Here is a 16,828-nt window from a genome sequence, read left to right as displayed (position 1 = left end):
TACTCAACTATTTTTAACATAATTAAACATAATTAAACATAATTTTAACATAATTTCTGACTGGAATAATGATGTTAAAAATTTGGCTTTGAAATCACAGCAATAAATTACATTTTAAAATATATTCAAATAGAAAAGTTATTTTAAACAGTAAAAATGTTTCAAAATTTTAGTTTTGCTGTACTTTGGATCAAATAAATGCAGGCTTGCTGAGCAGAAGAGACTTAATTAAAATCATTAAAAATCTTACTGTCCAAAAATGTTTGACTGGTATTGTTTCCTTTCACCTTTTTTACTCTTAAAATGTGAAATGTTAATCTTCATCTATAAAAATATTAACTGTCGTACTGTTTTAACCGCATTGAAACACTGTTCCAAACCAAAACAGTATTTACAGTAAAACTTACAACAGAAGTCTGAACCAAACATTGCTTTATACAGTTGCTGTGTTTTGATTAAAATCATATAAAATACAGACGTAGGGGTTGTATTCCCACAGTTAAATTACATTTGTGTCCCTGGACCAAAAAAAAAAAAAAAAAAGAGTCATGAGTCGCACTGGTTTATTTGTAGCATTAGCCAAAAATACATTGTATGGGTCAAAATGAAAGATTTTTCTCTTATGCCAAAAATCCAAAAAAGTGGATTGCCAACAAAATGCCAAAAAAATAAAGATCAAACATATCAAAACCTAATTTTTGATTAGTATCATGCATTGCTAAGAACTTCATTTGGACAGCTTTACAGGTGATTTTCTCTATTTAAAATTTTTTTGCACCCTCAGATTCCAGATTTTCAAATAGTTGTATCTCGCCCAAATACTGTCGTATCCTAACATAAATGGAAAGCTTATTTATTCAGCTTTCAGGTGGTGTATAAATCTCAATTTAAAAAAATGGACCCTTATGACTGGTTTTGTGGTCCAGGGTCACATTTGAGAACTTGTTAGAGCAGCATAAAAACAAAACCAATGTTATTGTGATGTTTGCTGCCCCCTGGTGGATGGGAATAGCAACACTAAATAAGGTGACTGGACTGATTTGCCTTGTCAATTTTATTTTGATCAAGACAAAGCTCTGCTTCTACAGCAGAACATTTGACGAATTACATTCAACAGCCATTAACCAAATAACCATATCTGAATTAATTCTTATTACAACATTTTAACAAACCTGTCTCTATATTAATACAACTGTGGTGTCCTAAACTCAATGTTCTCTTTTTACTCATCACACACATAGTATGTCCATCAGACATCTTTAGAAAGAGCGATCAAGTTTTACCCACTCACATCTTCTCCCCTCTCTCTAATACAAGATCTTCACATGTTATTTTGTCTACAGCATACTGTACTCATATATTAAATAGACTGTGGGAGTTTTCAATGCTTGACTGGGGTCAGGAACAGTAGTCTAATATCCTCAAAGGGTTAAATGTGTCCTGCGCACAATTTATTTCAGTGTCTAATGACTGAAAGGGAAAAATGCACTCACACAGCTTGAAATATACCTGACGTATATTTTCAGTGCAAGATATTGTACATACTTTGATAGTGGATTGATATTCAGGAAATTGAGACCGAGACTCAAACAAAAGATTATGTATCCAAATTGTCAGAGTCTACACAATAACTCCAGTGTTTCCCAGCAGTGGTCATCTCAGGGGTTAATTCCAGCAGGCCAGAACAGAATGCAATCCATTCCCATGGAAATGAGTTTTTAGGAAAGAATAAAAATCCATGTCTTATATCAGTCCGTTGATGCGTTGTTCCAAACCATATTACAGTATCACCACGGAAAGACGTGACGCAAAATGCAGTATTTGTAGTGAACGGAAAACTAAAATGAAGCATCAGATTTCTCCAATACGCAACACGGTTTTCAGTCAGAAAATGTTCATATTTCAAGCCCTTGTTACTCCAAATTAATCCACAAATGACAGTCTGGATTTGGGTATGTAAAAATAAAAAAACTATGAGAAAGGATTTGACTGTTTATGTTGAAGCCAGAGTGGTGTTTTTCTTTTTTAATACGGGTGTTCTTCTGTAAACGTACCAAAGGTATGTTCAGTGTTCAGACTGGCAGTCATTCGGCTGTTCGGTCTTCACCAGTGACTGTTCCGTCGGCTTTGGTCAAGAGGTTCCTGTGCGTGTGACCTACCTGCCGAATATTGTCTCACATTCTATAAGAATGAGCTCCACGATCTGATTCTGGTAGACCATGTGCACGGCCATATTTGCCGTCTCTACCTCTGGGCGTAGGAGCGTCGGGCCGAACACAATAGCTACGCTCTGTGTGGTCATCCTGTTCTCGTCAACATGCTGGATCACTCTACAAAGAAAAAAAAAAAAAGGTGTGTTTGTGAACACACAAGGCCAGCTGGTACGATGTTTTCTCCTTTTCTACTTACTTCTTCAGGTGTCTGAAGAGCGCTTGTATGGTGTCGTGGTTGGGCCGTGGCAGCTGCTTCATCAGATCCTTAACCGCCTGAACTTTCTGCTTATAATCCGACATTTCTATACAGAAACACACACAACGGTTACATGAGTGCGAAACATCATTTTTTAAATGCTATGGTCAAATACTGATCTCTACTCACTGATTGCGGAGATGAAGTTGTTGAAGAAAGCATAGGGGAATAGCGGTTCTGGTAGCTCACGGAAAAACATCTTCAGAGCTCCAGTGGTCACGTGAATGTCCTCCCATTTACTGTCCCCTAAATCCACTTTCTCATCTGTATTTATATAAATAAAAGTGATTAAGATCATCTGTTTTTTTTGTTTTTTTTTTAAGTGCACATCAGTAATCTGTTACATATAAATCAGTATGGGTGGCAGGGCGTACCGTGGTTAACAGCAAATCTCAGTTTTTGTATAATGGCCAAATTTCCACTGACTCTGTACAAACCATCCACACCTAACCCTGAATAAAGAAAGAAAGAGACATGACAAGTATTATATATTAGATATCAGAATGCATGTTCTTTGTGCTCAAAAAGTATTCTCGTAGCTTCACAAAATTACGGTTGAACCACAAATGTCACATAGACTATTTTATCAATGTCCTTCAATAGGCAGGGTCAGAAAGCTCTTGGATATCATCAAAAGTATCTTAATATGTGCTCCGAAGATGAACGAAGGTCTTACAGGTTTGGAACAACATAATTTTCATTTCTGCATGAACTAAACCTTTAAGATGCTTACATGGAATTTGATGTGCATGTAACCTTTGTCAGTGACAAGAGTTGAAAATAGCATTTCAAGTTTATTAAGCATAAACATTTAAGCTGGGGTGACTGTAAAAATGGGGTTTAGAGAGTCAATATTCAGCTGCACATGGGCTGAACAGGAAAGTACCATTTTTCTCCACCTGGTCAATGCACATCGAGACAAAGTGAGGGATGGTGGTACTCTCTCTCTGACAAAGACTGCTCAAACTGGAGCCAAACACCTGATCTACAGAGAGAGACAGAAACAAACAAACAATAAAACAGTCTTTGAATTTTACAGATAACTCTATGTCCACCCAGTTCTGTATGTGTACACGGTACCTTTAATGTAGCCCTTGTCTTTGACGGCCTGTAAAGTGGGTCTGCCTGTGAGGAGCTTCATCAGCTTGGTCTTCTTCTTCTGTTCTGCATTATCCATGCTTACAGATTTCTTAATATCTAAAGCATCATTGGAAGAGAAGTCTGTTTAAAACAATGTTACACAACTCCAGGTGCACTGGGCTGAATATATGAGTGGGCTGTTTTATAAATCAATTAATCACCCACCGCTGACTTATTAATAGAGTATTGCGTTTGTTAACTTAATACAATAGACAGCTGCCAAGGTTTTAAAACGGGTCTACAAAATCATTCACATGGACAAACACACACCTCTGCCCTTCTTGGAGTTTCTTTGCTCTTTTTCTTTGTCATGTTTCTCATTTTCAGGAGATTCTGGCATGTCTTCTTCAATGGCCTCGTCAGACTCCCACACCTGCAACGCGAAACACACATTAAGATCAATAGAGGGTTTGCACTTACGTCATGACTTGATCAGTTACCCGGATGCGCAGCCATATTGGTGATACTCGGATGTAACCAACAGCATGGATTGTATGGTTAATCTACTACTGAATACATCTGCTCTGCTAACTGATGGTGTCTAAACCACAGAAAAACATGTGGAAGCTGCTAAATCATACAGAGAAGGGTGCAAAATTAACTTTTGTTTGACAAACTAAAGTTAATAGGTGGTAAAGATATGTACGAGCAGTATTAATTAAGATATTAGCCTAATATTTCACCTACCTGACCAAAAAAAGTACAAACACAAATGTTGTCATGATTCTTGCCCTGGAAATCCTGGTTCAGTTTTGTTCCTCAAGACGTTTTTTTTTGCACTCTTCTCCTTGATTTGTTATAACTTTTGTCAGTCTATAGTACTCCAAATGTTTTCCCCGATCTGACCAATTAGTACAACCCAAAACATGACAATAATTGACCATTTTCAAGAGCAATAATCAGCAAAATATGCAAATTTCATTCGGTGGAATTGTTTACGTTCAGTGCCGCCAATATGGCCGACTGATGACCCGTCGTGAAAACACTCTATACAGGAATTCAGAATAATTAAAAGGGCGAGGCAATGTAAGCAAAGGCATACAGAAGAGTGATCTTACATATGTGTGTATGGCATCACTCAAAGCCTTGTGCCACTCATTGATGAGGCTCTCGTTATCTGACTGCAAGAGAAGCTCCATGTTCGGTCGGGTCTTCAGCTATGAACACAACAAATCAAACAGAAATATCTGTCACACAATCAACCATGTTTAGACATCAAGCGGTTCACAATATCCACTGCATGACCATCATAACAGTTCAAAATTCATACCAGCTGCTCCCAACCAGCTCTTTACCTCTAGAACGTGTTTCTTGCTTGATTTGTCTTTAGATGCCCAGTCCACTGAACCTCCTTTGAGTTCCACACTGAACTCCAGCTTCTGGTCTCTTCCAAACTGTTAATAAAGCAACACATTAACATACACACCAGACATATAAGACATACATGAGATGATTTTCTCTCAGCACTGAACTGTCACTCACCCAACCAGTACCACTCCCTTGACCCTTATTAAATAATAGTGCAGAACCCTGCAAAACTGTCCAATAGGAGGTCCAGTTCTTCCTGTGGACGTGACAAAAAGCAAACAATTACAAAATCAGCACGGTGTGGTTATAAGCATTTGTTCGCTCTGTCAAATGAATAAGAGCATTTTCTCCTTGTTTGTTTTACTTACCGGACCTTCTTTCCATGTTCAGTGATTTTAGTCATGTTTAAAGTGCCACATTTCTCCGACGGCTATTAAAGAGAAGCAGTTGTGAGAAGAGATTAAGACGACAAACCTAAATAATCTACAGTGAAAGTAATGAACAGCAGGCAGCCACAGAATCAACCCAGAACACAGTGAGAAGAAACCTAACTTTGTTCAGAAACAGAGGTTGAACCACCATAAGAGAGAAATGACATATGTGCACAGCAAATCAAGCTTATAAAATGGAGACTTCTAAAATCAAATTGAAAAAGCTGCATTTGAAGCACGTGCGAATGCAAATGTACACACACCTGTGATCACACATCAGTTACTTCTGTATCAATGCACTAAACTGACTTTATTTTTAGCATCACTGCTAAAGTATGTAATCACTTATTAAACATCACTTTCTTGTCATACTGCTGTGGCTTTCTAAATGCATTGATGCATAAGAGGTCGTCCAGTGATTTAACCATCCATAACCATTAAAGCACTCCACTTCACATTGAGCCTATCCAACACCCCTTAAACCCTTAACGCTCAGGTTCTTAAGGCTTATTGATTTATTATAAACCAACACCACAAGCACACAGAATAGTCAGCATAAGGGAGGAGTTGAGACAGGGCAGGGCAACAAAGACAAACATAAAGGAGGACCGGGGGGATGATGCTGATACTAACAGAGAGTGGGGGTTTGGGAGAGGAGGGACAGGATGAGTCAGAGTCAGGTGAGCCAGTTTTGGTATCCTACATAGGAAAACAACAAACCACATAATTCAAACTTGCGTACAATTTTATCAAACTGATAATAATCAGCAAACAAATCCACAGATGTCAAAAATCTTTGCATCTATTAATTCAATAATGGGCAATGTGTCAATCAGACATTATATGTAACCCTGGACCACAAAAACAGTCATAAGTCACACAGGTATATTTGTAGCAATAGCCAACAATACATTGTATGGGTCAAAATTATTCATTTTTCTTTTATGCCAAAAATCATTAGGACATTAATTAAAGATCATGAAAATATTTTGTAAATTTCCTACTGTAAATAACTCAAAACTAAATTTTTGATTAGTAATATGCATTGCTAAGAGCTTCATTTGGAGAACTTTAAAGGTGATTTTCTCAATATTGAATTTTTTTGCACCTTCAAATTTCAGATTTTTCCCTCAACTTCCAGATGATGTATAAATCCCAATTTTAAAAAAATGTACCCTTACAACTGGTTTTGTGGTCCAGGGTCACATATACACTATAAATCTCCATTTCAGAGTCAGACAGGATATTCTGTCTTTGCTTGAAGTCTTAAAGTAAAAATCAGCCATTCTAAAACCAGACAGAACTTACTGATCATTTAATCAAGGCATGTGATTAATTACACAAGTTTAAAGCTTTTCTCGAATCATTAAGGAGTTCATTAAAAAATATAAATTATTTTATCAGCTCAGCTTTATGCTGCTCTAAATCACCCACTGAGAAAAAAATCCAAAGGTTGCAAGCAACATGAGTGTGTACATGATGACAGTTAAAATTTAATGGTGAACGATTACTTTAAAGCATGATATATTCATGTGCACTTTCTCATGCAGTTCGAACACATATTGTACAGGTTTTGTGCAGAAATCACTGTATATACTGAAATGAGTGACAGTGGTGAAAGTGTGCAATGCATGCATCATCTCAAACGACGTGATTGGTTGGTGGGATATAGGGGTGGGGCAACACTGACTTGTAGCCAATAAGGGTGAGAGCGGAAGGTGCTTTTGCGTTGCGGGAGTAAGGTTCGCCGGTCCTTGACGGATTTCTGTTTTAACTTCAGTCAAACATAAAGCACATGTAAACATCATCACCCAAATCAGGATAGGAGTCATTTACATCACTAAAAGCAAAAGAACTGTGCTCAATCAGACCGGCATTTGACAGTGCTTGTAAATATAATCACCTCTAAGCAGTTTAATGATGACACAATATGTTATGAATTATTTAAATCATAATCTATATAGTCAACATTTTAATGCATTTAAAGCTGCAGTCCATAACTTTTGGCACTCCAGCATCAATTCAGCGGTTAATAAACAGAACTGCATGCGCCTTGCAGAAGAACATTGTAGCCAAAGCTACTTCTCTCTGTTTATGATGAATCACGCAGGTACTTGGCTACTCCGCAGCAGTTCCTACCAGAACCAGTCTAAAATAGTCAAAATATAATAAAAAAAAAAAGACGTATTATAGGTGAACCATAGTGATTCAGGATAAGCCAAAAACACAGATTGGAAAATGGCTTCATGATGTAATCGCTTATTATATAAATTTTGCACATTTTGAACAGACTGCAGCTTTAAATTATTAAATAAATAATACAAATATATACTGATATTACCAGCAGAACTATACTGAAGTTAGACGCTTAGAGTAACTTGTACAGAAACCTGTAGAAGTAGCAGCAGTTAGATAAATTAAAATATCAGCTTAATTATTGGGTAAAACAAATCATAAGAAGTTTAATCTCTAAGTGAAGATAAAACCATCTTAAAACTATGTTTTTGATTATTTGTTTTTATTAAGCTTGCCATTTGTATTGAATTTGAGTAGTTTTATTACGCATGTTGTCATTATCTCCTGTGTAGTAGTATGATGTCCCTTATTTCTCTCTTCATCTGTATGTATATGCATTTGTACCTTCTCATTGGACTCGTGTAAATATACACTACTGTGCCTCGGCCTGATAGGAATGGAATCGGGTAGTCTCCGGTCAAGACTACGCGTTTTCTGTGCATCTCCTGGTAGCAGAGGTGTGTGGTTAGACTAAAATAGGTGGAACAAAAAGAGGCAAGATTATTAGGACTGGTAATGAAGCTTGTCAGGGAAACAAACTGAAATAGTCTCAAAACGTGTACATGCACACACAGACGCACACTTTCAATTAAGCACTGCACAGGGCACTGAAACCAGGATTAGTACGTTTTAATAAACCAAATTGAAAGGGATTTCTGGGACTTCCTGACTAAATATTTTTCATGCTGATAAGGACCGGAATCTGTTGTCAGTCTCACCTGTGATTTGAGACCAATTTTAGGAAGCTCCCACTCAGATCTGGAGCCATCTGCACTGTAGTAATACAGCCGGCCTCGCTTGTCTGTGTGTTTCAACCACTATATGCACATACAAAACACACACAGACATGATTTGCAAAATAAATTCCAAACCAACTAGATGCCTAAAACAAATAGATTGATCTCAAGAAAGCCCTGTTAGGCAGGTTTCGGATTCACCAAACTCTAATCAGACGCATTTCTCACACAAAAGCATAAAAGAGGTCAAAAGTACATACACCTTGCAGAATCTGCAAAATGTTAGTTATTTTACCAAAATAAGAGGGATCATACAAAATGCATGTTATTTTTATGTAGTACTGACCTGAATAAGATATTTCACATAAAAGACATACATATAGTCAAGAGACAAGAAAATAACAGTTGAATTTATAAAAATTACCCTGTTCAAAAGTTTACATACGCTTGCTTCTTAATACTGTGTTGTTACCTGAATGATCCACAGCTTTTGTTTAGTGATTACTTGTTTGTGAGTCTCTTGTTTGTCATGAACAGTTAAACTAGCTGCTGTTCCTCAGAAAAATCCTTCAGGTCCCACAGCTTCTTTGTTTTTTCAGCATTTTTGTGTATTTGAACCATTTCCAACAATGACTGTATGATTTTGAGATCCATCATTTCACACTGAGGACAACTGAGGGACTCATATGCAACTATTACAGAAGGTTCAAATGGTCACTGACACTTTAGAAGAAAAAAAAACGATGCATTAAGAGCCAGGGGAGTAAACTTTTGAACAGAATGAAGATGTGTACATTTTTCTTATTTTGCCTACATATCATATTTTTGTTCATTTAGTACTGCCCTTCAGAAGCTATAGGAGATACTTCAGCGTTTCCCAAAAGACAAGTTAAATTTACCCTGATCTTCAAATTCAGAAATTTCTCACTCCCCAGTTCTTAATGCCCTGTGTTTCCTTCTGAAGCATCACTGAGCATTTGAATCTTCTGTAATAATTGCATATAAGTCCCTCAGTCGTCCTCAGTGTGAAAAGATGGATCTCAAAATCATACAGTCATTGTTGGAAAGCGTTCAAACACACAAATATGCTAAAAAAAAAAAAAAAAAAAAAATGTTGGACCTGAAGGATTTTTCTGAAGAACAGCAGGCAATTTAACTGTTCAGGAAAAACAAGAGACTCATGGACAACTACCACTAAAAAAAACACATCTATGATCATTCAGGTAAGAACAGGGTATTAAGAACCAAGTGTATGTAAATTTTTCAACAGGGTCATTTTTATAAATTCAGCTATTATTTTCTCTTGTGGACTATATGTAAACATCTTTTAAGTGAAATATCTTATTCAGGTCAGTACTTAAAAAAAAAAAACATGCACCCTTCCACTATCTCCAACATTCAAGAAATGATTTGCTCAAATTGGATCTGAAATCTAACATACACGTCTTTCACACAGCTCGCGTACTACTCATCATTAGGCATGAATGACTTCTAATCTGTTATTTGTCGGAGACAGTAAAAAGGTGGCTCAAAAGCATGTTCAAAAACAGCTAGACAGAATGCAAAAAAAAAAAAATAAATAAACGCACTAACAACTAATTCACGCTTATTGCAAGCACCAAATAAAGCAAAAAGCTTTTTTTTAAAAAGCTGACTTGTCGACTTTTCAACCACTGTGGAAAGTCTAGATACACAGAATCAATGGTTATAATAGATCATACCATACAAATGTGGAAAAAAGTTGCCATAAAATAAAAACAGTAAACAAGCCTGTTGTTGATGAAAAAAGTTAGTACTTTCTCCATTTGTGAGATTAGTAAGACAAAAATTGTCAACCATGCAGTAACACACTGAGTTTGATTTTGTACCTTCTCATTAGTATAGTCAGATACATAGAGAGTGTGTCCATGCTCATCCATTTCCTCAGACCAGCCTCTAGGGGGCGAACCATACTGGCTGTCTGATTGGCTGCTCAGACAGTTTTCCTCAGACGAAAGAACCTTCACCCAGCCAATCACCCAAAAGCAAGACAAGAAGAAAGAAATACAGAGAGAAACAAAGTAAAAGAGTTAATTCAGAGAGGCAGTCAAGGAAAACGAGAGAGAGATGAGAAATAAACCACCAGTCAGTCACAAATAGCCCTTCACCTGGAAAAATCAATTACCCAGAATGCTTTGCATGCATATAAATACACAGCTCAGGTTGAGAAAGAGTTTAGCTATCCAACCATGCATTCCCCACAACCACAATTGATATTTTGTCCCTTACGAAGTTGTTCTTCCCCATTGTAAGCCACATTTGACATATAAGCATGACAATACACGTGCGTTTGTTTGTGCGTGCATGCATCACCGTTTGTTGTGTTGTGTCTAATCTGTTGTGTGTGTACCTCAGTGTCAGTCATGTCTTGTTTTTCCTCTTTCCTGTTGAGGCTGTCCCGTGCCCGTGGGGGTTTCCAGGTCCTCTCCTGCGTGTTGCGGTTGTAGTAGAAGTGTCTGCCATTGTGGTCTTTGTGAGTTTCCCACTCGCCATTGGTGTGGAGTGGAGAGGAAGATGGCAATGGAGGGGTGGAGGACTGAGAGATCTTCAGCTCCTGCAGGTTTGTGTAGACAGGAGAGTCAGGCCTGCCCTGCCCTGAACCTAAAGTCTGCATTAGAAGAGAGAGAAAATCCTCATTAGAAATGTTTGATGTTTAATACCACAGACAATCGAAGTACAACTGAAATCATGAAAGGTTTACATGTGCCATGTTATTTTTACAAGTACAGGGTAATTTTAAAGTTTTCAAAAATATCTAATACTATGGGTTACTATACAAATTTAATGCAGTGCAACAACACAAGGGTTTTGTGTGCTGAGGAAGAGTTTTTAACCAGGATTTTACCTGATCGGGAATAAGGAGCAAATAAAAATAAAAATAAAAAACAACGGTTGGCGGTTTAATCAGAGAACCTAGCAATGTTGTTTTGAAAAATAATATAAATAAAATTATATTAGGCTGTAAAACATTTGCATCTGGCCACATTTACTTAATTATTCCACCTTTTAGTAGTGCAGTATGACACACACTACCAGTCAAAAGTTTTTGAACAGTAAGATTTTTAATGTTTTTTAAAGACATGTCTGCTCATCGTCTGCATTCATTTGATCCAAAGTACTGCAAAAACTATAACATTTTGAAATATTTTTACTATTTAAAATATCTATTTCTATTTGAATATATTTTAAAATGTAATTTATTCCTGTGATTTTAAAGCTGAACTTTTAGCATCATTACTCCAGTTACATGATCCTTCAGAAGTCTTCTAATATTATGATCTACTGCTCAAGAAACATTTTTTATTATGATGAAAACAGCTGAGTAGAATTTTTCAGGTTTCTTTGATGAATAGAAAGTTCAGAAGAACAGCATTTATCTGAAATGAAAATATTTTATAAACACTATAAATGTTTTATCATTACTTTTGATAAATTTAAAGCATTCTGCTAAATAAAAGTATCAAATTTATCATCATTTATATCATTTATATATTCAAACAGTTACTTTAAATAGTACAAATATTTCAGAATTTTACTGTTTTTGCTGTACTTTGTATCAAATAAATGCGCGGTTGGTGAGCAGAAGAGACTTTAACATTAATAATGTTTAAAAACATTATTCTACTGCTTACAGATTCAGACATACAAAACTGCATGTCACACACTTCTATAATACATGTATTACACAAGATATATCACGTGCACACTGATTTTTCTCCATGTCAAAGTTGATTTCCAACCTGTTAAAGTTTCAGTTTTTCCAGATTTTTGACATATTTTCTCGTTTGAACGAAAACCGAAAATGTTGTTTTATGGCATCTGTGGCAGCCAAACTTTTGATGCATCCCTACTGCTTACAGGAACTGATTAGAACAGTATCTTCGTCAAAAGGGACATTATGAGCCTAGAACAATAGAGAGAGTCACAGTCAGACAGGGAAACAGAGAGGACAGATTAGAGAGAGAGCGAGCGAGACTTCATACCTGAAACTTACTTATAGAAGAACCTGCACAACCACATTCCAGACCCTTACAACACACACCTGAACTCACGCTTACTTTACAAGCAGGCCTCTCGACAAGATTAGATTAAAGGCATTAAAACAAAATAATCTTAGGAATAATGAGGAACACCATACAGCATAAAACACTAAATAAAATGAGAAACCTCTGGTCCTTCGATTGCGTCCAAACAGTGAACTCTAGGGCTTGTCATTCAAACAAAATTGTTACACAACAGCTTCATGGGTAATTCAATGATGACTAAGCACATTAGAGTAAATGTGTGAGAGAGAAGTTCTCTATTTTTATCAAATTATAATGCATGTGAAGTGATCCAGTCTAGTCCTAGCTTCCAAAGCCAAAGAATCCCAGCATGCATCACTGCACGGTCGGAAACAAGGTAATGAGCTCACATGAATGTGTGCATGATGAACCTGGATGGCACTTAACAGTTTAAGCCACAGAGGATACTGTCAGCAGATTAGAGATTCAGGCTAAAGCGCACAAACACAAGCTAATGGTGTGATCAAACTCAGACTTTTAAGGTCAACGAGAGAGGTAGAAACATGGAGAACCTACACCTGATATCCCCAAATTCAGGAATGTAAATTAAATTAACGGCAGTTTGTGTCAAAGAGAAAGTCATGTATAGTGTGCGTGCAACAGTAAACAATCACAAACACTAATTTCAGGCTGCTCACAACAGGCTCATAGCGGTGATGACGTACTGACCAGGATGACACCACAACATCCCTGTTTTAATTATCTGTGGCTCTTTAATTAATACTAATGTGCACTAGGGCTGCTCCCTAATAGTAGACTAACCGACGAGAACAAGCTTGATCGACCAAAATTTTATTAGTCGCAGGAAAAAAAAAGAAAGAAATATAAATCAACAGGAAGCAGTGAAGTCACACAGTTCATGACAGATAGATCATTAAAGGAGAAGTCCACTTTCAGAACAACAACTTACAGATAATGTACTCACACCCTTGTCATCCAAGATGTTCATGTCTTTCTTTCTTCAGTCGTAAAGAAATTGTTTTTTGAGGGAAACATTTTTAGCATTTTTCTCCATATAATGGACTGGTATGGTGCCCAGAGTTTGAACTTCCAAAATGCAGTTTAAATGTGGCTTCAAACGATCCCAAATGCAGTTATAAACAATCCCAGCCAAGGAAGAAGGGTCTTATCTAGCTAAACAATCGGTTATTTTCCTAAAAATAATACAATTTATATACTTTTAAATCTCAAACGCTCATCTTGTCTTGCTCTCCGTGAACTCTGTGTATTCAGCTAGGGTATGTCGAAAAACTCATCATATTTTCTCCCTCAACTTCAAAAATCATTTCAAAATCATTCTACATCGCTGCAGAGACCAAGACAAGATGAGCATTTGAGATTAAAAAGTATTTAAATTGTATTTTTTTGATGAAAATACCTGATCATTTCAATAGATAAGACCCTTCTTCCTCGGCTGGGATCATTTACAACCGCATTTGGGATCATTTGAAGCCGCATTTACACTGCATTTTGGAAGTTCAAACTCAGGGCACCATATCAGTCCATTATATGGAAAAAAATCCTGAAATGTTTTCCTCAAAAAACACAATTTCTCTACAACTGAAGAAAGACATGAATATCTTGGATGACAAGGGGGGCGTGTACATTATCTCTAAATTGTTGTTCTGGAAGTGGACTTTTTCCTTTAACGGCTGGTCTATGTGGTAATATAGTACACTGTGCAGAACATCTAAACGTTCACCTATTATTCCTCGACCTCAAATATGACTTATCATCTAAAATATGTACATAGTAGCAACCTTACACGGCCGCTCAATCTAATGTTAATTGTTTACTATTCAAGGGTCATGCGGAGTGAGGAAGCTGAATGACAGATGGAGGCACTGATGCAGTCACTTGCTCCATCATTTTTGGTCATACAGATAAAAGTAATACATCTTTTGAATCTGTAAAGACTTCATAACAATGAAATGCTTTTGTAAAATAATGAAAGCAAACAGGATGCGCTTTCTGCCATCTCTGTGAACTTGAGCACAAAACTCCATGTAGAGGCCTTACAGACATGAAAAATATATCTATAGGAGTGAAATGTCTGCTTTCAAATGAACCAATTCAAATAGAAAACAAACATTCTCAGATTATGTAATCCATATGAAGCGTGTATAGAGGCGCATCACTGCTGCGGAGATGACGAATCAGTACCACTGACTTCATATCTTAAAACGAAAACAAAGAAAGCGCTAGTTTATCAATAAATTATTAAAATGTTAACGCAGTATCCTTGCTGTTTTTATGAATAATCAAGTGTGTATGTAAGCTAATATAAGAAGTAACAGTTTCATAACTACAAAAAAAAACAAAAAAAAAAACATTCAAGTAATAATGAATGCTAACAATGCCACACATCTGAGGACTCATGCTGATACTGCTAGCCATTTCTCATGTGCCTGAGGCAGAGAAAACATTTTTAAAAGGACAAAATGTGAACAAATAATGTTCTTGTTTGTGGAAACAAACCACTGAATGTGTTTGAGTCCAAATGAGTGATACATAAGGAGCCTGCAGCAAAAAAACTAGTTTCCACAACGGAAACTCACCAGTAAAGCTGTATAACAATCAGGAGACAAAAAATAACAATATAACAATGACAACAATAGAAACCCAAACAAAACAAGCAACGTATGAACACAAATGATTGCAAAAACAAAGAATAATATATCAGGAGAGAACCAAACTGTTGTTTAAACTTTAAAGAAATAGTTATTTAGTAATAGTTAGTCCTGTATCCATAATATTGCTTTCTCCTATCTGCTATCTGAATCAGGAGAGAAATATGCACAGATCCAAGCTTTTGATTTCATAACTGATTAAATGGAGTAATGTGGATTATTGTGATGTATATCAGCTGTTTTAACTCTCATTCTGACAGCACCCATTTACTACAGAGGATTCTTTGTTGAGCAAGTGAAATCATGCCAAATTTCATTTCAAAACACAATTCAAATTCAAAACACTATTAGATATTAGTCATGTTGAGAAACATGTAGATAGAGCCAGCAGGTGGCGCAATACTGACCCTGCATGTGTGTGGATCCTCAAGATTAAGGGCAGGGACTAGGCCTTCAGATGACATGTCAAACATCCCACCTCTCATGCCAATCAATGGGTCTTATATTACTTAAACATTTGATTATGCCTTCCTAAAATTTGCCCACCACTGATTTGCTGATTTTCCACCCCTGTTAAACAGCTGATCTGTGCTTTGTCTGGCTGAAGTTTCATCAATGTGAAGGTGGAGTCACCATTGTGATGCACATATTTGATCATTTATTGAAGAAAAAAAAAAAAAAAAAAAAAGGAAAGGCAGGTTTGATTTTACATGCAACAGCAAAGAAATCACATGTATTATCTTTGTAGTATTTTCTGGCTCCATCTTTACACATTAAATTCTTACTGCAAACTCTGGAATAATTCAATTTTTTAGACTTAGTAGCTTTAAGTGAACATTTTATGATTTACTTCTAATCTAAAACAAAACAGAAGAGGATACATCAGTGAATTGTGCTGTGTTGACTACAGAAAGACATCTACCCAGCACAAATATGCACCTTTATGTGTATGCGAGTGTGCGCGAGTGGAAGATTGCAGGAATGAGGAAGCATATGTGAAGTCGCAGCATGTCAGAACAGAATCCCTTGAAACCAGAAGAGAGCAAAGTTACCTCTTTTTGTTCTTCTTTTTACCTCTATCTACATCTCGTATCCCCCATTTCTTTTTCTTTCTCTATATAAGGGAGAAATTCCCCATTTCTCTTTTTATAACCTCTGTAACCCCCTCACTTAGGCTTTCTAACCCTATTCTAATTCTTATTGCTATTACAAATATTTGTACATTTGTACCACTAAAACATCTGCAGCTAACCTGAAGAATCAAAACAATTTAATTAGTACAAACAGAAAAATACATAATATATCACATACATAGTGATTGACAAAAAGGGCGAGAGTTTAATAATAAAAAAACCCTGGTAGAAATGAACATATAAAAGAGAATAAATCTTATCTTCCAATCTTTAAGCTTCACACTGACATCATTTCCCCCTTATTCCACTCCACGGCTGTTTCTGACATGAGGAGACTTCACACCTCAAATCAGCAGAACACTGTGTGCCAACATGCCCTAAAGACACAGATGTGTGTGTCTCTGCGCCGGTCTCTCATAGCCACACACGCAAAACACAGAAGACTGAGGGAATGAAAAAAAGAGATGTTCAAAAGAAGAAAAAGCGATTATAATGGAGAGAGAAAAAGAATGAGCGTGAGAGGAAGGATAGAAGAAAAGCATTTGAATAACACCCTCAAAATACAGTAAACCAAAGTCTAAA

At 36.5% G+C, this 16,828-nt stretch overlaps 1 protein-coding gene across 5 annotated transcripts in view; it reads right to left on the bottom strand.

Moving 5' to 3' along the window:
- Nucleotides 1-546: 546 nt before the first annotated feature.
- The window catches only part of arhgap12a (Rho GTPase activating protein 12a), a 28,612-nt gene continuing 12,330 nt past the window's right edge, over nucleotides 547-16,828 (bottom strand). Inside the window, exons 3-19 of one of the 5 annotated variants that reach the window (XM_051127169.1) lie at nucleotides 10,770-11,027; nucleotides 10,249-10,380; nucleotides 8,363-8,461; nucleotides 7,989-8,114; nucleotides 7,039-7,122; nucleotides 5,982-6,047; nucleotides 5,286-5,347; nucleotides 5,092-5,173; nucleotides 4,905-5,003; nucleotides 4,668-4,766; nucleotides 3,880-3,982; nucleotides 3,550-3,666; nucleotides 3,356-3,454; nucleotides 2,844-2,921; nucleotides 2,599-2,733; nucleotides 2,410-2,515; nucleotides 547-2,330 (exon numbers count right to left, since the gene is read on the bottom strand). In XM_051127169.1, coding sequence (XP_050983126.1) covers nucleotides 2,156-2,330; nucleotides 2,410-2,515; nucleotides 2,599-2,733; nucleotides 2,844-2,921; nucleotides 3,356-3,454; nucleotides 3,550-3,666; nucleotides 3,880-3,982; nucleotides 4,668-4,766; nucleotides 4,905-5,003; nucleotides 5,092-5,173; nucleotides 5,286-5,347; nucleotides 5,982-6,047; nucleotides 7,039-7,122; nucleotides 7,989-8,114; nucleotides 8,363-8,461; nucleotides 10,249-10,380; nucleotides 10,770-11,027 — 1,920 coding nt within the window. In that variant the 3' untranslated portion in view covers nucleotides 547-2,155. The remainder of the gene's footprint in view (nucleotides 2,331-2,409; nucleotides 2,516-2,598; nucleotides 2,734-2,843; nucleotides 2,922-3,355; nucleotides 3,455-3,549; nucleotides 3,667-3,879; nucleotides 3,983-4,667; nucleotides 4,767-4,904; nucleotides 5,004-5,091; nucleotides 5,174-5,285; nucleotides 5,348-5,981; nucleotides 6,048-7,038; nucleotides 7,123-7,988; nucleotides 8,115-8,362; nucleotides 8,462-10,248; nucleotides 10,381-10,769; nucleotides 11,028-16,828) is intronic. The other 4 variants (XM_051127175.1, XM_051127183.1, XM_051127192.1 and 1 more) reach the window with 4 other exon arrangements.

This window comes from Labeo rohita, chromosome 2 (genome assembly GCF_022985175.1).
Source record: "Labeo rohita strain BAU-BD-2019 chromosome 2, IGBB_LRoh.1.0, whole genome shotgun sequence".
NCBI classification, from domain to species: domain Eukaryota; kingdom Metazoa; phylum Chordata; class Actinopteri; order Cypriniformes; family Cyprinidae; genus Labeo; species Labeo rohita.
The sequence above is the reverse complement of the archived record's forward strand: the minus strand, read 5'-3'. Positions and strand labels throughout refer to the sequence as shown.